The sequence below is a fragment of the Henckelia pumila genome, chromosome 3 (assembly GCF_033568475.1).
Source record: "Henckelia pumila isolate YLH828 chromosome 3, ASM3356847v2, whole genome shotgun sequence".
Taxonomy (NCBI): domain Eukaryota; kingdom Viridiplantae; phylum Streptophyta; class Magnoliopsida; order Lamiales; family Gesneriaceae; genus Henckelia; species Henckelia pumila.
In genome coordinates this window covers 129166383-129188861 of record NC_133122.1, presented here as the reverse complement: position 1 = coordinate 129188861, position 22479 = coordinate 129166383, and the positions used below count along the sequence as shown (strand labels likewise).

Below are 22479 nucleotides of genomic sequence, written 5' to 3'. Positions count from 1 at the left end.
TAGAAAAATAGAATATGAAAAAAATGTTATTATAATATTGTAAAGTTATATAGTACTTAATTTGATAAGACGGATGGGTGCTTTAGATAAATAAAAAAATTACACCATAATTTTATATAATTAATAAATGTTGTTCTTGTATTATATATATATATAGACTTGATCCCCCGCACCCTAGGGTGCGGGGAATCCGTGCACACCCGTGCTTAAAATAATTTCGATTGACATGAAATTTGATGGTAGGATCGTTTTAAAAATACGAATCCAATGATATATCATATGCTACAAATTTCAATTTCGATGGCCAAAATCGTGAAAATGACCAAAAATTGCACATTTAACCTTATTTCCGGCTATCTTCACGATTCCGGCCATCGAGATTGAAATTTGTAGCATATGATATATCGTTGGATTCGTATTTTTAAAACGATCCTACCGTAAAAATTTCAAGTCAATCGGAATTATTTTGAGCACGGGTGTGCACGGATTCCCCCGCACCCTTATTGGGCACTATTCTATTGGACCTACAATTTATCGCATCAAATAGAATAGTGTCACATCATTGGTGGTCATCGTATTAAAACTATATATATATATATATATATATATATATATATATTGAAGTCATGGCCGATACCACGGTGGTGTGCCTGTGTGCATGGGCAATCCACATTTTTCCCATGTTAACGTGTAAAAAATAATACATTATCGATGATTATTTTATTTAATTTTTAAATATATTAATTAATTAAGCTCAAAACTCAACCACTTTCACCTAGCTGAAAGAATTTTTAATAGGATCAAGACTTTATCTCATTTCAATTTTTCGGTGATCAGTTGAATTTAATTATAGTTGTGTTAAACGATCTCTATCTCAGGCTAGTAGAGAATGAAAGTAAGAAAGAAGGAAAGGACTGAATCCAATGCTATTGGTCTACCGTGTAAGGATTTTAACTCTCCAAGCAAGCAAGGGAAGTGCACGCTAACTAAAGGCAAGGGCCGGAGATAGAGAGTGATGAAGGGGGAATTGCATTCTATTCTTGCAGCCTATTCTAACAACATTCGAGTTCATTCGATAGAGTTTAAAAGCTTTTGAAAAAAGAGCTTATAAGTTGTATGAAAGATTGAAAATTATGAGATCTTTTTTAAAAAAAGTTTGGTCACCCTATTTTTTAAAAAAATATCTTATTTGAATCTTTCACTTCTCGATATTATCCTTGTATATTTTGATAAATGCCCATCATCCATTCGTCCATTTTTTTTCCCATAAGTTATTTTTTTTCTAAATTAAAATATAATGTAGTTTATTTTTTAAACATAGATTTAACATTTTTAATAAAATTCTAAAAATATTTTCATATATATATATATAACTATTTACATTGCTTCATATTATTATACTCGTTTTGATAATTTTGACAATAAGAAATATCTTTTAATACTAAACACATCAACATATTTAAGTTGTTTAAAATAATTTCATCCAAACACTTTAACAACTTATTTTTTAAGAAAAAGACCTAACAGCTTATAAACTCATAAATATCTTATAAGCTCCATGAGCATATAAGTTGTGTTTAAGAAGCTTACTTTAATCACAATCAATATTTGTTTGATCCTCAAAAATTGAGGTGTATAGTAGGTGTTAGATCCGGCTAACTGTTTTCAATTTCAGATTCAAACTCCTATCTTGTTGTAACATCCATAATTCTAAAAAAAAAATAGGTCTCATCAAAGTCAATTCCTTATTTTTTCCTAAATTCTAGGGCAATCAGTCGTGCTTTGTTCCTCCCAACTGTTCTATCTTCATTAAACTTATTCATGTGTACACCCATCTTGTACCTATAACTGATTGATTTCTGGGTCTTGGAACTAAGTCCCAGACATGGTTACGTGTAAATTTATTCAGCTTTTCATGCATAGTGCCTACCCAGCTTGGATCAGTAAGAGTTTCATCAATTTTCTTGGGTTCGATTTGAGATATAAAATAGGAATGCATAAATAAATTGAGTAGTTGTCCAAGGCTTGTGGATGGTCTTTCTTCCATCTGTATTTGGATCATCTCGGTTGACGGGAGGAAGTTGATCAGTTGGATTACCTTCAGTTGCATTATCCACAACTGAATTTGCATCAGTCGTTTGTTCATCGGTCGAAATCTCCTCAGTCGTCTGTGCATCATTTTTTTTGAACAACTTGTTGATCTACAATATTCGGTTCTGGAGATTGAAGTCATGTCCTCAACTGGACATCATATTCACTGTCATTTTCTAGAGTTATGCCTTGTAAGAGGTTGGTCAGTTGAGTTGGATCCGTCGTTATGTCAGTCACAACCGTTTCATCAAAACAACATGCACAGTCTCTTCAACATTTAGAGATCAAAACAACATGCACAGTCTCTTCAACATTTAGAGTTTTTTCATTAAAAACTCGATACACTTTACTAACAGATGTATTTTGCAATCATTAAACTACACAGTAATTTATGACAATCAAACACATGATCTTGACTTATAACACAAGTTCGTACGCAACAATCCAATTCATTAAATGTCATTTACAATTACACTAATGAAAGCGCTAGATTGGTTCAACAATTGTACACAATATCTACTCCGCATGATAAAATGGCGCACACAATCACAGTAAACAAATAACCTAGAAAATAATGCTTACAATCTCTTTTTGAAATTTTATTTGTCATTGTTGAAATGAATTTTGAGGTTAAAATGATTTGGTTTACAGTAAAAAAGGTGATTCAATTGTTTACTTTCCATCCTGATTGTAAACAATGTGATCACTTTCGACAATCAGGAACTCACCACTAGATGAACACACAATGCACTCAATATTATATCAGCACTCAATTGATTTCTCTTTTCTACCAACTCAAGAACACATCAATAATGCATGTACGTAAGTAAAATCAAGAACAAAACAACAAAAATCATTTACATTGTTCGGTCAATGACATGTATCCATGGAAGAACACCCAAACAATCTTTATTGATCCTCCAATGAGTTTGCAAGATTACAGAGCTTATGAATTCAAAAGTAATATACAATCCAGATACAATCCAATAACAATGATATCTGCTTCTACTTTTCTTTGTAACTCTGCCTCTCTTCTTCTCCAAGTTGAAAGCGATCTTGAAGAGCAAGATTTTAGCTTGTGTGTGTATTCTTCTTCTCGTCTCTCTCATCGTCGATCTCCTTGGCCCCTTTTAAACTAACCAACTCCCACAACCAATTTTGATTTTCTGTTGGGACTTGTTAGTTGGGCTACATGACTTGAGTCCAATAGTAATGAGTGGCCAGCCAAATACATTTGGTCCCGAGATACAAAATAGGAGATGAGATGTTAGCCATGAAAGAAGACACACTCATTCACAATATCCACCTTGTCTTTATCTTGGCTGGATGCTCGCTAGTCCTTCTTCTTCCTACTGTCCTTCACTCATACTTATCAAGTCTAAATATTTCCTAAATTACTTGACAAGTGGTAGTGATTTAGTTAAAGCATCTACTAGATTTTCCTCAGTAGCAATCTTCTTAAACACCACTTCACCTTTAGCTATGCTACCTCTAACAAAATGAAGCTTGATATCAATATGCTTTGAACGTTCATGGAAGACTTGGTGTTTTCCTAAGTTAATAGCACTTTGGTTGTCACAGAACTACAAGAAAAAATGCTAAATACAACGTTTTTAAACCGTTGTTGTAGACCTTTTAAAATTGTTGTTAAATGCTGTGTTGTTAAAGAGAGTGCTAAAAAATAACGGTTAAAAACTGTTGTCTTTGAAGGCAAAGACAACAGTTTTCCTTTAACAACACCACATTTAACAACAGTTTTAAAAAGCCTACGACAACGGTTTAAAAACGTTGTTTTTTTAGATAAAAAAAACAAAATTTAAATTAAATACACAATTTTATATTATTATAAATAATTAAAATTCAAAATTCAAAAATAAAATTTAATATACAATTTTTCAACATTCGAAAATAATATTTACAACGTTCTAAAATTTTTTCATAAATATCCAACATTCGAAAATTAATATTTAGAAGGTCTGATTCCACATAGCAAAATGTAGGTAATGACACCAATACTCCAAATATCAGTTCCACGCTGTATGATCTCTGGAGAAATTCTGGTGCCACATAATAGACACTTCCAACCATATCATTTAGCCTTTCATTTGTTGATACCAAGACACAGAAGAGGAGAGAAGCTAAAACTTTAGCAACTGCAAATAATACATGGTAGGAATGAAAATTAACAAATTAATGAGTGAAAGCTTCAAAACCATGATGATAACAAGTTTCAGGCACATTAGTTTAATCACAATTGGAATTTGGAATAACATTAGCAGCAGTTTCAAGTGACATCAACTCCACAAGTCTGGAGCATGAATTACAAATCACAAATCCAAAAAATTAACATTCAAAAATCTAGATTTATCCAAAACAAAATCTTTGATGACAAAAGCAACATGTTTTCAAATAATTCTGAATACAAAAACCAAAGATTAAGCAAATTTTATTAAGACATGTTAGCACAATCAGGCAACATCCTTTGCTCAAATCGTAAATAAGAAAATATTCATCCAACATGAGTTAAAAATTCAAATATTTCAACTCCAAACTTTAAACAAATCACTTATACAAATAATTAAAAAATGCTTGTTCAAGCTTAAAAAAATATAATCAGATATGAAGAGAATAAATGATCATTCATGATCGAAGGTTCATATGATAAATATAATGAAGGATATATATGGATGGCAAGGCTCAAGAAATAGAGATACCTTTCAGGAAGCCGAGATGTCAAATTCTAATGACCAGCCAAATCTGATGAACAAAGAAGAAATTGAAGTTGTATCACTGCTATAATTGTTGGAGTATGGAGGCAAAAATATATTTTTACAGCTCTCTTTAAAATAGATTTCATTCCAGAATTTATAAAAAATTACAACTACAAATATTAAATGCATACTAATTAATAATTGGAAAATGAACTTGTGACTGATATCAATTCTTCAAGCATTCCAAGCAAAATTCTCTTGAGATCACATGTTTAATTTTTATCACCCTCCCTTAAACATGTGATTGGATAACACCAAGTTTATCTCTGAGTCTTTGGAAATCTGAAATCTTCAATGCCTTGGTAAAGATATCGGCTATTTGTGCTTGAGTTTTAACATGCTTCAGCAGAACTTCACCCTTGCTTACACAGTCACGAATAAAATGATATCGTGTGTCGATGTGTTTACTTCTTTCATGAAATACCGGATTCTTGGCCGATGCAATTGCAGAAATATTATCAATATGAATCTGATTTGCCTCTTGTTGCTCAAGCTGTAACATCTTCAGTAGATTCTTCATCCATATAGCATGAAAAACACAAGTGGTGGCAGCCACGTACTCAGCTTCGCAAGAGGATAATGTCACAATTTGCTGTTTTTTCGAACTCCAAGCTACCACAGCAGATCCAGGAAAAAATACAAAACCTGTAGTACTCTTCCGATCATCTAAATTTCCTCCCCAATCACTGTCACAAAACTCGGTCAACTTAAAATCTGAATTACTTGGATAAACTAAACCAAAACTGATTGTTCCCTTCACATAACTAACAATCCGTTTGAGTGCCTTCATATGAGTTTGAGTAGGGGCAGTCATGAATCTACTCAGAACACCTACGACAAATTGAATGTCTGATCTGGTGTAAGTTAGAAACCTCAAACTTCCAATCAAGCTTCTGAAAAAAGTTGCATCTGCTCTGCTTGTTCCATCATCTTTGGATAATTTAACACCAGGATCCATAAGTGTAGCCGCAATGTTGCAATTCCTCATTCCAAATTCATTCAAAAAATTTTCTTCATATGTTTTCCGATTAAATCGAATTCCAGCAACTTCTTGTTTGACTTCAATACCCAAATAATATGACATGAGACCCAAATCTGTCATCTCGAATCGTTGTCGCATGGATTTTCAGAAATCTTCAATCATGCTAGAGTTATTACCTGTAAAAATAAGATCATCGACATACAAGCATACAATCAACACATCTCCAGCCTTCCCTTTCTTAACATATAACCCATGCTCATGTGGAGATTTCTGAAAACCAGATTTCTTGAAATAAAAACTAATGCAACTATACCATGCTCTCGGAGCTTGTTTAAACCCGTATAGTGCCTTTCTTAGTTTCAAGACTTTGTCTTCATTTCCTGCAGAAACATATCCTTGAGGTTGAGTAACATAAACCTCTTCTGAAATTTCTCCAGTCAAAAAAGCGGATTTCACGTCCATTTGATGCACTTTCCACTTGAGATGTGCTGAAAGTGCCAAGATCAATCTGATTGTTTCAATCCTTGCAACAGGAGAAAAAACTTCTTCATAATCAATCCCCTTTTTCTATGTGAATCCTCGAGCTACCAATCAACCCTTATATTTCTCCACATCTCCATCAACGTTTTTTTTACTTTGAATATCCATTTCACACCAATTGCTTTCTTTCCGGGTGGCAGCCGAGTTAACTCCCAAGTATGATTTTTGTTAATGGATGCAATCTCATCATCCATAGCCTTTTTCCATTCGATTTGATTCTCTTCCTCCTCAAAATCTAATGGCTCAGTATCTGCAAATAAGCAAAAATAAGTAGGATCATTGATAATTTCAGAATCATCATATATCTCGGTTAGATTCATGAACAGTGGAGGTCTTTCATTCGAATTTTCAGAATGATAATCTGCATCCATGCTTTCAGAATGTTCAGTTTCTGAAGTCCGAAAACTGATTTCTGGAGATGACAAGAAATCATACTCATCACCTTGATTTTTCCAATCAAACAACTTGCTTTCATCAAAGACAACATCTCGGCTAATGACAAGCTTTTTTGTATTTGGATTATACAACTTATATCCTTTCGAATTTTCCGCGTAGCCAACAAAAACAAGTTTCACACTTTTGTCATCGAGTTTACTTCTCGCCTCATCAGAAACATGCGAGTAAGCCACACTTCCTAATATTTTTAGATGAGAAACATTTGGCTTTCGCTCACTCCAAGCTTCAATCAGTGTCATTTTCTCCAAACTTTTGGTTGGACAGCAATTGGATAAATATACTGCACATGCTACTTCTTCCGCCCAGAAATTCTTTGGCATATTCATACTTTTCAACATACTACGAACCATATTTAAAATAGTTCGATTCTTCCGTTCCACAATGACATTTTGTTGCGGAGATCTGGGAATTGTTAGAGGCCTTCTAATTCCATGTGATTCACAAAATTTGTTGAATTCTAGCGATGTGAATTCTCCTCCATGATCGGTTCTCATGGCTTTAAAATCACAAACCCACTTTGATTTTCCACGAATGCTTTGAATTTTTTAAATGATTCAAAAGATTCAGATTTCTACTTGAGAAAGTAGACCCATGTTTTCCTCGAAAAATCATCGATGAACAATAAGAAATAATTGTTCTTACCAAATGAAGTTGGCTTAAGTGGTCCACAGATATCAGCATGTATTAGTTCCAGAGGTTTCGATGCTCTTGTTAAGGACTCCTTCGGAAAACTTTTTCTTTTTTGCTTTATAATGATGCAATTCTCACATAGTTCCATCTTATCTTTACTCAAATTATTTAAACTTTCAAAGTTTAAATGCCTCATTCGCAAATGCCATATCCATGATGGATCAGAAATGCTAGTCATGAAACACTTCAGAATACCTGTTTCGATGTTGAGAGGAAACATTCTGTTTTTTGTCATAGGCACTTTAGCAATCATCTTCCCTCCATGGCCTTTGAGCACCAGCCCACAGTTCATTATTTCAACTGCATATCCTTTTTCTAACAATTGTCCAATGCTCAAAATATTTGACTTCAAAGCAGGAACATAATCAACATCGGAAATAAGTTGTTGATCTCCATTCTTTAGTTTAATCAAAACATCTCCTCTTCCATCAATCGAAACTTTAGTTGTATCTCCAAAAGAAATGTTTCCTCCAAACGATTTATCAAAAGTGGTGAACAAATCTTGGTTACCTGTCATGTGATTGCTAGCACCAGTGTCAAGATACCAAATTTCCCCAGCTCTTTGCTCATCCTCACTTTTGCATGTCATTAACAGAGTTGACTCTTCATTTTCGGATTCAAGATAATGATTCTTTTCTTCTTTCTTTTCTGTATTTTGGCATTCACTTGCGTAGAGGCCAAACTTTTGACAAGAGAACATCTTATTTCCGCTTTATTCCTTCCTCTTCGTTGCTGAAAATATGATCTACCACGACCTCTCGAGTATTGATTTTGATTATTCGAATCGTCATGGTATCCTTTTGAGTATTGATTATTAGACTCACCATTGTATCCATTCCATCTTCCTCCTCTTCCTCGAGAATTTCTGCGTCCACGTCCTCTTTCATGGTTTTTGCCTCTTCCTCGTCTACGGCTTCCATGACAAAAATTTTTAGAATCTTCATTCTTCTCTCCCAAATAAAGTTTGGTTTGCAAGATTTGAGAAGGTTGTTCTTCCTTTCTTTTAAATCTATCTTCATGCTCTTAAAGAGATACCATCAATTGATCAATACTCATGGAATCCAGATCTTTTGATTCCTCTATAGCCACAAAAATATAGTCAAATCTTGCATCAAGTGATCGAAGAATTTTTTTCAATCACATGAACATTCTCTATTTTCTCTTCAAGTCTCTTCAACTGGTTGACAGTGACAAGAACACGGGAAATATATTCCAAAATCGATTCCGACTCTTTCATATTCAAAGATTCAAACTCTCTTCTCAAAGTTTGAAGGCGAATACGTATGACTTTGTCACTTCCTTTAAATGAATTTTGAAGCAAATCCCATGCATCCTTAGACGTTGATGTCGTGGCTATTTTTTCAAAAAACACCATCATCTACATAAAGTTCAATGGTGGACAATGCCTGCTGATCCTTCTGTTCAGATTTTTGCCAAGCTGTTCTTTGAGCTTGACTCAACGCTTCTTCATCTCCGGGAGCTTCCACACCTTTTTCTACAGCATCCCACACACCTTGAGAACGCATCAGGGTCTTCATCTTAATACTCCAGTTGCTGTAATTTTCCTTTGTCAGTTTCGGAAAATGTACGAGAAGAGGATTCATGGTGATGTCTTATACACTTCATTCAAATCTCTCTGATACCACTTTGTTGGAGTATGGAGGCAAAAATATTTTTTTACAGCTCTCTTTAAAATAGATTTCATTCCAGAATTTATAAAAAATTACAACGACAAATATTAAATGCATACTAATTAATGATTGGAAAATGAACTTTTGACTGATATCAATTCTTCAAGCATTCCAAGCAAAAGTCTCTTGAGATCACATGTTTAATTTTTATCAATAATATTATATAATGAAAAATCAATATCCTTGATAGAGGTTTAACTCATGAAATATGATTGCAATCAAAAGGCCAGCTTTTTCACAGAAGTCTCTCATTTTTTTCACAAAATCTCACTATCAATATAACGTACTGTGCTGCATGTTAGTTAGATTTCATGCGAAACTCCTTTTTTTCACAGAATCTCATTTTTTCACATAATTTCGGCATGAAGGGGATTAAAACCAAGCATCCAACCCTCGAACAAAACTACCTGTAGATAAAAGGAGAAAATCAAAAGTAGTATAAGATTTGAATACAACCTTCGATAAATACTGATTTTAAGGCTTCCAAGAAAAATTGAAAACATAAGTTCACAAAATCTACACAATAAATACTGGTCTCCATATAACAAACATAAAAAAGTTTACTCTACGAATTCTCGCTCAAAAATCATCACAATAACTCAATAATAACCAATACATTGAGAATTTCGAACGATATCACGTACATTATCTACTTCAACACTAATACTTTATCGATTCCGGGAAGCTTACAATCACTGAAGAAACGAGCTGAAAATAATCATGAAATGACCAAAAACTTCATTTTGAACCCGAGCTTAAATAATTTTTAAGACTCGAATTACAACCATGTGGAATAGGTGCAACAGCTTCTCACCGGAAAACTCGTCGAACATGACTGAAACGGGCTGGAAAAATACAGGTCTTGGCTTAGATATTTTTTATTTCGAATCTAAACTAAATGACAACAAAACAAAACAACCTAAAATCAAAGACAAAATCGCCGGAAAACTTGCTGAATGTGACTAAAACCAGCTATGTTTTTCCATCGCGATATCAAATCCCATGCATATAAATCTACAAGAAATACCAAAAAATCAGGCCCAACAGTGGAAACAAGCAAAAAACATCACTTATAGCTAACTAAAATCCTTAACTAGGCTAACATATACTCACTTAAGCTAATCTGATTCTAGAATTATACATTTGTCTGTTGTCAGTCCACTGATGGCGATAGCCCCAAAACATGATCACTAATCCGCTACAACCCCGGCAGCGCTCCGTAGCCTCATGGCCTTCCAGAAAAATGCCTAAAACCCCTAAAAGCTAAATAGAATGGAGAGGAGCAGAATTGGAAATAAGCAATGAGGGAGGGTCTCGGCACCCCTTTTTATAGACGTAGATTAGATGGTCCGATCTCCGAGATTGGATCTTCTTATTTCCCGCAAGCAACCCCCTCCGAACACATGTCCTCTTATCCAATAGCTGGCTACCGAAAAAGTTCGTATCGTCCGATCTCTAGGTGTAACGTCCGAAATTTTCCTACGTGATTTCGCATGCATAATTAGGAAAATAATTAATTTAAAATTTAGAAAAGAGGGTGAAATGATTTTTTGTGATACTATATGATTTATATGCAGGATTTAAAATTTTATTTTAGCATTTAACCCGCAATAAATTTGTGAATTTTTTAGAAATGTTATTTTTCGATAGCGTAGACGGGTCTGTGGATGAACAAGTGGTAGCGCTTAATCGTGTCACGCCCAAATTACCCAACTCAATCAGATAATCACTAAAAATGTAGTAGTGTGCGTAGGGATCGTTCCCACGAGGAAAGAGAAATTTAATGTGTCCTAAGTAAACAAAAGGGGATTTTGAGATTTGAGATTAACTACTAAAAATTTAAATAATTAAATATTCAACTTATCACTATCATGCAAGATTGAAAATTAAACTGGAGAAATCAATAAGAGACAAGACTTGGTATCAGTCGACTACATCCTTGATATTCATTCATTCAATCACCGATTCCCTAAAAATAATTAATCCTATTAAATATTCGTCATTGAAAATCAAATTCCTGTTTCACCTTAATTTTAGTTAATTAGAAAACAGCATTCTAAATTAACCCTTACTAGTAAATTAACCCAGATAACAACAATCTATATTTAAATCCAAGGTAGTATTCAAACTAGTAAAACTGACGAACCTAGACAACACAAACACCAGCGGTTGTATTTAGCCTAGTCAATAACTGATCCTACAATTTAATAAATTCAACAGCAGAATATATCAAACGTAGTTTCTTCGCAAATTAGTTCATTCAAACAATTACGGATTTGAATTCTAATTTAGCTATAGCTTGCAAAACAAAATCTTAAGATGGCCAATCCTAAAATCTCGCATACAAACATGAAATAAACCAAATAAGTTATTGATTCTTAACAAGAATTAAACACTACAAATCGAATCTCATGAATAAAATATATCAAGGTTTCGTCTCCCTAAACCAAGTATAAAAGGTTTAGCTACAACGATTCATCACCAAATCGAGAAAAATTCAAAGAAAAAAATAAAACTAGAGAGAAAACTGAAGAACAAAACCTAGCCTCCAAGAGAGATTCTCCAAAATCTGATAATAATCATCAAAAACGGAATTAAGAGTCTAATAAAGCCTAGAGTCCAAAATAACAAAATTTCCAAAATTATAAAATTATTCCAGAACAGGCTAGCGCGCTCGATCGCATTGAGTACGTCCGATCGAGCGCGCAATAATATGCAATTCACTGCCTTGAAATTCCTCGGCCCGCGCTCGATCGCCTCGAGTTCATCCGCTCGAGCGGGCGGAAAATACTCTGCCCACTGTCTTCAAAATCCAAATGTTGCGCTCGACCCTATTGAGTTCGTGCGATCGAGCGCATGGAAAATGGCCAACATTCTGCCTTCATTTTCTTCAACTTGAAATCTCCTACACATTAAACTCGGGAGTATGTTACAAAACTAAGATAAAACATGAACAAAACAATAAAATGCATGCAAAATAATAACAAAAAATCAACAAAATATGCAAACAAAAACGACTATCAAATACCCCCACACTTAATCCTTGCTCGCCCTCGAGCAAGTCATGCAAAAATAGACTGAAACAAAAAACAAACACATAAGTAAGGATGATCATGCTTAAAATAGCCTCAGAGAAAACCACTTTATTAAAAACAAGATCATAGCAACTCTCAATTATCAATGATACACCTTCAGTCGAATGCGAACGTATGTGTATGCCATGTTACCCCAGTTACATGCAACTTCAAAAGACAAGGTTTCAAGACTGTTCGCCGACCTAAAAACAAATCAGTGTAAGCTTCACAATCAAGAACTCTCCTCTCAACAATCCATCAACAAAACACAACTCTCTCAAGCTAACTAAGCACTAATTTGCGATTTCTTTTGCAGTCCCAATAATTACCCACATACTTAGCTATGAAATAGTGAATAAGATTTCAAACACATTTCAAGCCCGGATGGAACTGATGCCTTACTAATTTATTTTTTTTAAGGCTAAACCCCATTTTATTTTTTTTCGCAGACTTAGCCACAAACAAGATGAGTAGGATTTCAAACATCTTGCTTGCAACCCGGATGGAGTTGATTACTTCATAAACATGCTATAAAAGCTGATTTTTTTTTCTTTTCCTACTTCTAAAAATACCCAGGAGAGTAAATGCTAAATTAACAGGATCATCAAGGCTTGAGAACCATCAAGTTCCACAAACACCTATTGTTGTGCAGTGGTCCAACAGACATCCACGATATCTAATACATCGCTACACTTCACCGGTTAAACATGCGTGCTTAAAAATATTCAACAATCAAACTACGGTTTCTCAAATCCAAACAAGAGTAAAATTTTTCAAAAATTCATTTTTCAACTATCTCGTCATAGGCTAGAAAGGCTAGATATCATCCTTTACTTATGCACACAAAACACACATGAAACAATTTACGAACTATATGCAAATACGAAACAAAAACAAATGCAAGACAAAATACCAAATACTGAATGCACCCCCCCACACTTATCTAAAGCATTTCCCTCAATTCTCTAGCACTAAAAACACAACACACAACACAAATAACAAAATGATAACGAGATGCAAAATTAAAACAGAACTCCCCTGGTTCAAATGTTGGTGGTGTCGTCCTCTTTGGCCTCAGGCTGAATAATGGAAGACTCCTATTGAAAATTGGATGGCAGATGGGGCGGCTAGGCTCCTGAAAACAAAGAAAATAAAACATAAAAACTAAATGAAAGAGAAAAACTAAATAAAAGAAAGAATACTGGGTTGCCTCCCAGCCAGCGCTTGATTTTTAGTCGTCGGCTTGACCCTCAGAAGCACTCCTCAAATAACGGCTGACGCCCAAAATAAGTGTCATATGGCACCACAAATGGGTCTTGGTTCCATAAGCCCTCAAGCTTGGCCAGATATAAACAGTTAAAGTTCGTCACCGCAACAACACTCCATAGCTGGTAAACATAGGAAGAGAACATCTCTGCGGGCTCTCGGAAGCCAAAATCTTTTGAAACTGGTACTAATGGAAAGGAAGGATCTTGGGGATGCATATATGATAATGCTATCGATGAGCTCATATCGATAGACTTTTGAACTCCGTCATCCTCAAACTCAAATGGCAACAAATTTCCATCATAAGCTATTTCTTCTATAACATCTTCCGGTTGAGGTCCAATAAGAAGAAAAGACTCAAACGCCTCTAAATCTTCAGCATTATTTGATTCGCACTCTCAATCCTGGTTCTCTGAGGCATCATCATCGAACCAAATTGGGTTGGTCACTGCTTGAGTATCTTGCTTCCCTTCTTGTTCTCGGTGTTCATAAACGATTGATCTCTTGATATTCTCTATTTTCTCCACAAGGTCGCATCCAGACTTTTTCAGATCTTCTACAGTTTCCACAGTCGATGCCACAAGCTTGCTCATGATATCTTCCAGCGGATGTAAGATCAACTGCGAACAAATTCCCTCCTCCTTTTGAAGCTCGAATGGTTGGTCTTTAAAATCTGGGTATTGAGAGTGTGAATACCGATAATAGTCAAACTCGGCCATATCATCCAACAGATGTCTCATGGTATCATCATCTCGGCAAAATATTGAAATACCGGCTGTGAAAGCTCCATCAGTTATCCATTTTCTTGTCGCTGCATCCAAACCATTAAGAAAATATGTAAGAAGAGGATAGTTAGAAAATTCATGATACCGGAAGATGGTTACTAAATCTTTGAATCTCTTCCATGCTGCGTAGAATGGCTCTCCGTGTTGCTGGATAAAACTTGTGAATACTTGTCGATTTGACATCTCAAAGTATTACACCACAAAAATTCTTGCAAAAAGAGAAAACAAAACGGTGAAAAAATAAATAAATAAAAACAAAAATAAAATAAACGCCGTCCCCGGAAACGGTGCCAAAATTTCGTAGCGCTTAATCGTGTCACGCCCAAATTATCCAACTCAATCAGATAATCATGAAAAATGTAGTAGTGTGAGTAGGGATCGTTCCCACGAGGAAAGGGAAATTTAATGTGTCCTAAGTAAACAAATGGGGATTTTGAGATTTGAGATTAACTACTAAAAATTTAAACAATTAAATATTCAACTTATCACTATCATGCAAGATTGAAAATTAAACTGGAAAAATAAATAAGAGACAAGAATTGGTATCAGTCGACTACACCCTTGATATTCATTCATTCAATCATCGATTCCCTAAAAATAATTAATCCTATTAAATATTCGTCATTGAAAATCAAATTCTTGTTTCACTTTAATTTTAGTTAATTAGAAAACAGCATTCTAAATTAACCCTTACCAGTAAATTAACCCAGATAACAGCAATCTAGATTTAAATCCATGGTAGAATTCAAACTAGTAAAACTGACGAACCTAGACAACACAAACACCAGCGGTTGTATTTAGCCTAGTCAATAATTGATCCTACAATTTAATAATTCAACAGCAGAATATATCAAACGTAGTTGCTTCGCAAATTAGTTCATTCAAACAATTACGGATTGAATTCTAATTTAGCTATAGCTTGCAAAACAAAATCCTAAGATGGTCAATCCTAAAATCTCGCATACAAACGTGAAATAAACCAAATCAGTTATTGATACTTAACAAGAATTAAACACTACGAATCGAATCTCATGAATAAAATATATCAAGGTTTCGTCTCCCTCAACCAAGTATAAAAGGTTTAGCTACAACGATTCATCACCAAATCGATAAAAATTCAAAGAAAAAAATAAAACTAGAGAGAAAACTGAAAAACAAAACCTAGCCTCCAAGAGAGATTCTCCAAAATCTGATAATAATCCACAAAAACGGAATTAAGAGTCTAATAAAGCATAGAGTCCAAAATAACAAAATTTCCAAAATTATAAAATTATTACCGAACAGGCTAGTACGCTCGTTCGCATTGAGTACGTCCGATCAAGCGCGCAATAATATGCAATTCACTGCCTTGAAATTTCTTGGCCCGCTCTCGATCGCCTCGAGTTCGTCCGCTCGAGCGGCCGAAAATACTCTGCCCACTGTCTTCAAAATCCAAATGCTGCGCTCGACCCTATTGAGTTCGTGCGATCGAGCACATGGAAAATGGCCAACATTCTGCCTTCATTTTCTTCAACTTGAAATCTCCTACACATTAAACCTGGGAGTATGTTATGAATGTAAATGCATGCAAAAGACAAAACTAAGATAAAACATGAACAAACCAATAAAATGCATGAAAACTAATAACAAAATATCAACAAAATATGCAAACAAAACACGACAATCAAATACCCCAACAATTAATCTTTGCTTGCCCTCGAGCAAGTCATGCAAAAATAGACTCAAACAAAAAACAAACACATAAGTAAGGACGATCATGCTTAAAATAGCCTCAGAGAAAACCACTTTAGCAACTCTCAATCATCAATGATACACCTTCAGCCGAATGCGAATGTGTGTGTGTTCCATGTTACCCTAGTTACATGCAACTTCAAAAGACAAGGTTTCAAGACTGTTTGCCGACCTAAAAACAATTCAGTGTAAGCTTCACAATCAAGAACTCTCCTCTTAACATTCCATCAACAAAACACAACTCTCTGAAGCTAATTAAGCACTAATTTGCGATTTCTTTTGCAGTCCCAATAATTATCCGCATACTTAGCTATGAAATAGTGGATAGGATTTCAAACACATTTCAAGCCCGGATGGAACTGATGCCTTACTAATTTAATTTTTTCAAGGCTAAACCCCATTTTATTTTTTTTCGCAGACTTAGCCACAAACAAGATGAGTAGGATTTCAAACATCTTTCTTGCAACCCGGATGGAGTTGATTACTTCATAAACATGCTATAAAAGCTGTTTTTTTTTCTTTTCCTACTTCTAAAAATACCCAAGAGAGTAAATGCTAAATTAACAGGATCATCAAGACTTAAGAACCATCAAGTTCCACAAATACCTATTGTTGTGCAATGGTCCAACAGGCATCCACGATATCTAATACATCGCTACACTTCACCGGTTAAACATGTGTGCTTAAGAATATTCAACAATCAACCTACGGTTTCTCAAATCCAATCAAGAGTAAAATTTTTCAAAAATTCATTTTTCAACTATCTCGTCATAGGCTAGAAAGGCTAGAAATCATCCTTTACTTATGCACACAAAACACACATGAAATAATTTACGAGCTATATGCAAATACGAAACAAAAACAAATGCAAGACAAAATACCAAATACTGAATGCACCCCCCCACACTTATCTAAAGCATTTCCCTCAATTCTCTAGTACTAAAAACACAACACACAACACAAATAAAAAAATGATAACGAGATGCAAAATTAAAAAAAAACTCCCCTGGTTCAAATGTTTGCGTTGTCGTCCTCTTTGGCCTCAGGCTGAATAATGGAAGACTCCTATTGAAAATTGGACGGCAGATGGGGCAACTAGGCTCCTGAAAACAAAGAAAATAAAACATAAAAACTAAATGAAAGAGAAAAACTAAATAAAAGAAAGAATACTGGGTTGCCTCCCAGCCAGCGCTTGATTTTTAGTCGTCGGCTTGACCCTCAGAAGAACTCCTCAAATAACGGCGGACGCCCAAAATAAGTGTCATATGACACCACAAATGGGTCTTGGTTCCATAAGCCCTCAAGCTTGGCCAGATATAAACAGTTAAAGCTCGTCACCGCAACAACACTGCATAGCTGGTAAACATAGGAAGAGAACATCTCTGCGGGCTCTCGGAAGCCAAAATCTTTTGAAACTGATACTAATGGAAAGGAAGGATCTTGGGGATGTGTATATGATAATGCTATCGATGAGCTCCGTCATCCTCAAACTCAAATGGCAACAAATTTCCATCATAAGCTATTTCTTCTATAACATCTTTCGGTTGAGGTCCAATAAGAAGAGAAGACTCAAACCTCCTAAATCTTCAACATGATTTGATTCGCACTCCCAATCCTGGTTCTCTGAGGCATCGTCATCGAACCAAATCGGGTTGGTCACTGCTTGAGTATCTTGCTTCACTTTCTGTTCTCGGTGTTCAAGAACGATTGATCTCTTGATATTCTCTATTTTTTCCACAAGGTCGCATCTAGACTTTTTCAGATCTTCTACAGTTTCCATAGTCGATGCCACAAGCTTGCTCATGATATCTTCCAGCGGATGTAAGATAAACTGCGAACAACTTTCCTCCTCCTTTTGAAGCTCGAATGGTTGGTCTTTAAAATATGGGTATTGAGAGTGTGAATACCGGTAATAGTCAAACTCGGCCATATCATCCAACAGGTGTCTCATGGTATCATCATCTCGGCAAAATATTGAAATACCGGCTGTGAAAGCTCCATCAGTTACCCATTTTCTTGTCGCTGCATCCAAACCATTAAGAAAATATGTAAGGAGAGAATAGTTAGAAAAATCATGATACCTGAAGATGGTTACTAAATCTTTGAATCTCTTTCATGCTGCGTAGAATGGCTCTCCGTGTTGCTGAATAAAACTTGTGAATACTTGTCGATTTGACATCTCAAAGTATTACACCACAAAAATTCTTGCAAAAAGAGAAAAAAAAACGGTGAAAAATAAATAAATAAAAACAAAAACACAAATAAAATAAACGCCGTCCCAGGCAACGACGCCAAAATTTGGTAGCGCTTAATCGTGTCACGCCCAAATTACCCAACTCAATCAGATAATCACGAAAAATGTAATAGTGTGAGTAGGAATCGTTCCCACGAGGAAAGGGAAATTTAATGTGTCCTAAGTAAACAAAAAGGGATTTTGAGATTTGAGATTAACTACTAAAAATTTAAACAATTAAATATTCAACTTATCACTATCATGCAAGATTGAAAATTAAACTGGAAAAATCAATAAGAGACAAGACTTGGTATCAGTCGACTAAACCCTTGATATTCATTCATTCAATCATCGATTCCCTAAAAATAATTAATCCTATTAAATATTCGTCATTGAAAATCAAATTCCTGTTTCACATTAATTTTAGTTAATTAGAAAACAGCATTCTAAATTAACTCTTACCAGTAAATTAACCCAGATAACAGCAATCTAGATTTAAATCCACGGTAGTATTCAAACTAGTAAAACTGACGAACCTAGACAACACAAACACCAGCGGTTGTATTTAGCCTAGTCAATAATTGATCCTACAATTTAATAAATTCAACAGCAGAAAATATCAAACTATTTGCTTCGAAAATTAGTTCATTCAAACAATTACGGATTTGAATTCTAATTTAGATATAGCTTGCAAAACAAAATCCTAAGATGGCCAATCCTAAAATCTCGCATACAAACATGAAATAAACCAAATCAGTTATTGATACTTAACAAGAATTAAACACTACGAATCGAATCTCATGAATAAAATATATCAAGGTTTCGTCTCCCTCAACCAAGTATAAAAGGTTTAGCTACAACGATTCATCACCAAATCGATAAAAATTCAAAGAAAAAAAAGAAAACTAGAGAGAAAACTGAAGAATAAAACCTAGCCTCCAAGAGAGATTCTCCAAAATCTGATAATAATCCTCAAAAACGGAATTAAGAGTTTAATAAAGCCTAGAGTCCAAAATAACAAAATTTTCAAAATTATAAAATTATTCCCGAACAGGCTAGCGCGCTCGATCGCATTGAGTACGTCCGATCGAGCGCGCAATAATATGCAATTCACTGCCTTGAAATTCCTCGGCCCGCGCTCGATCGCCTCGAGTTCGTCCGCTCGAGCGGGCGGAAAATACTCTGCCCACTGTCTTCAAAATCCAAATGCTGCGCTTGACCCTATTAAGTTCATGCGATCGAGCGCATGGAAAATGGCCAAAATTCTGCCTTCATTTTCTTCAACTTGAAATCTCCTACACATTAAACCCAGGAGTATGTTATGAATGTAAATGCATGCAAAAGACAAAACTAAGATAAAACATGAACAAATCAATAAAATGCATGCAAACTAATAACAAAATAGCAACAAAATATGCAAACAAAACACGACTATCAACAAGATGAAGAATTTTCACCCAAAATATTTTATTGAGGATTATTAGGCTCTAAATTATTCTTTTTAAGGTTTTTGTAAAAGGAGATAAGAGTTTTAATATATATATATATATATATATATATATATATATAAGCCCAATTTTCATCAAAATAATCCATTTTAAGAGCCTTTAGTAGGCTTTACAAAGCCCATATCATATTATTACGAAATGTTTTTTGAAATATCAGATTTTTAATGGGCTCTTTGTTTTTAAACTTGAATTATTAATTTATGAAGCCCAGTCCAACAACCACGCAAATAAATAACCAAGATTGGCCCTCATTTTTATTTCCCATTCTTACGTGAACCGCCTCTAGCAGATTTCATCGTCTTCTTCCCATTCACAACACACATTTCACAATCCTTTGAAAATTTTTGCAAGATTTTTAAGATTCGTTCATCCAGGAGAACCCTCTACGCATCGATATCGCACTTTTGATTGAAATCTTCACAAAAGCACATTTGAATTATCTTCTTGGCCACCATTTAAGTCATATTAATCTGATTCATGCATGAAAGGTTTGATCTAACATGATGTGTGTGATTTATATGAAGATCTTTCACTAATATATATGTTGTCCAAGTTTTTTTGCTTTCCTCACATGTTTTTCTCACGTTTTCTGCCATGGATGGTTCTAGACTGCTGGCTCATGGTTAGGGGTTGTGTTAGGGTCCCTAGGGTTGGACTAAATGGTGTCTTGAAGCTGGTCTAGGCTTGAAATGAAGCCAAACTCAAAAAGTGCACAGCAGCTCACTGGTTAAGGGTTTCTGGAAGAAGGGTTCAAACAGATGGTGTGGGCTCGGTTAGGGCTCAGGCTTGTCAAATTAGGACCGCCCAGATGTGGGCTAAGTTTGGGTGGTGGTGCTCAGAGTCAGCGGCCGCAGCCATGTAAGGGTTGCTGGTCGCGAGCGAGGGGGCTAGGAAGATGGGGTTCGAGTTTGTGGTTTTCTGGCGGGCCGAGCTCGGGTTCTTGGGTCTGGGTCAAGTCGGGTCTAAAATGTTGTGAGTCAAGTTATTTGAGTCCGGGTCTGGGTTATGTTAGTTGGGCTTGGGTATTTTTAATTTAAAATAATTAAGAGTTTAAGTTATAATTTTGGGCTAAGTTAGATTTAAATAACTATTTGGGATATTTAATTTTTATATTTTGGGCTTAAATAATTATTTAAATAAGACCATTAATTTTCATGGGTCTGGGTGTCTGTGAGAATTATTGATCCAGATCATGTTAAATTGAGCTTATTGAGACATAATAAGTTATTATTGGGCTTGGGTTATTTAATGGGCCAAGTTAAGAACTAACGGGCTTGAATAAGATATTTGAGCTAAAATTTAAGTTAATGGGCATAAGTTCAATTATTGGGCCAGTCTGGTAATTTATGGGTTTAAGTCTAAGGGGTCAGCAGCTTGAACAAGTCCATGAAAATTCATTGTCCGTAAATATATATTTTATTCATGCATGTATATTTTTTATATATAAGTATAATTTTTATCAAAATAAATTTAATATATATTTACGGGCAGATTTTATGAAAATGATATCATGAAAAAATTTTAAGTTCATGCATGATGAAAGAATATTTTTATGAATAATGTTGGACATGTAAAAATATTTTAAGGAAGTTGAAGTGAGCGTGTGACAATCCACGAGATTGAGGATGACATGCATATGCCCGGAGCACTTTCCATATGCTACGAGACTATGAGTCAGGATACTGGGGCCCGATTGCCTTTTCACATGATTATGATTGTGCGCCTATGGATTCGGATTGAGCCTGGTGAAGTGACATAAGAGGTGGAGATCCCACCGCCACGTACGTTAGTTCTTTGATTGATCAATCACACATGTTACGGTCACACGACATTGATGCAACCTAAAAGAAAGTTTCAAGTTATGACATGTCATATGATATTATGTATGATGATTGAGCTAAGTTATGATTATGCACGTTATGTTTATGATCCAGCTAAGATTTACAATTTTAAGAGCATGCATGAATACATGAGTTTATATGTACGTAGTATATGTTATGTGCTTGCATGGATTTTTTCATGTTGTTATTATTGGATAGAGCGTGTTGACCCCCTAGCCTCACTAGACTTAAATGGTGCATGTGAGCAAGATTTTGATGTTGAGCATGTGGTCCCGACTAGCTGTGAGGATGTATGAGCTCCCGGCAGCTGGCTCGCCCGTGACCTTAGCAAATTATTTTTCAGTGGTTTTTGGGATGTGATACATTTTTTTCGCACATGTTTTATTATTTTATCAGTTTATGGATTTTATGGTAATATGCTGTGAAGGATTGAAGTTATAACATTTTTATTCATGGATTTTATGTTTAAGTATTATTTTTAGACATATTTTTGTTTGCATGCAAAAATAGTATTTTTGTGTATTACACTTTATTGAAATTTACTTTTAAGTTTAAATACATATATGTACGAGAATATATGTATTGTTTTCATTTCTTTAAACCAAGTATAAATATTTATTTATATATAGTATAAAGTGTAAAAAAAAATTCAATAGTAAGTATGAGTCATTTCAGTTGGTACAGAGCAAGGTCCTTGAAGGGTGACTAGCCTGCTACGTGGAGCTCAGAACCGCACTACCAGTTAATGAGTTTTAATATTTTACTTATGTTTTATGTTACGGGGCACAAGATTTATGCTTTAATGATTTATGTTATAAAA

At 34.9% G+C, this 22479-nt stretch overlaps 1 protein-coding gene across 1 annotated transcript; it reads right to left on the bottom strand.

Moving 5' to 3' along the window:
* Positions 1 to 7411: 7411 nt before the first annotated feature.
* Positions 7412 to 9134, bottom strand: LOC140889483 (uncharacterized). Its single transcript, XM_073297202.1, has 4 exons — positions 8903 to 9134; positions 8672 to 8829; positions 8355 to 8552; positions 7412 to 8212 (listed from the first exon to the last, which is right to left on the bottom strand). Exons 1-4 carry the CDS (start codon positions 9132 to 9134, stop codon positions 7412 to 7414), a joined length of 1389 nt encoding a protein of 462 aa, XP_073153303.1.
* Positions 9135 to 22479: the final 13345 nt, after the last annotated feature.

Bases quoted from the DNA above. Each gene is read 5' to 3' on its own strand.
- LOC140889483 (XM_073297202.1), bottom strand. From the start codon at position 9,134: ATGAATCCTCTTCTCGTACATTTTCCGAAACTGACAAAGGAAAATTAC. The intron at 8,830-8,902 runs GTGTTTTTTGAA...ATTCATTTAAAG, and splicing joins TGAACTTTATGTAGATGATG to GAAGTGACAAAGTCATACGT. The intron at 8,213-8,354 runs GTGAGTCTAATA...TCTTGTCAAAAG, and splicing joins AAGATGGAATGGATACAATG to TTTGGCCTCTACGCAAGTGA.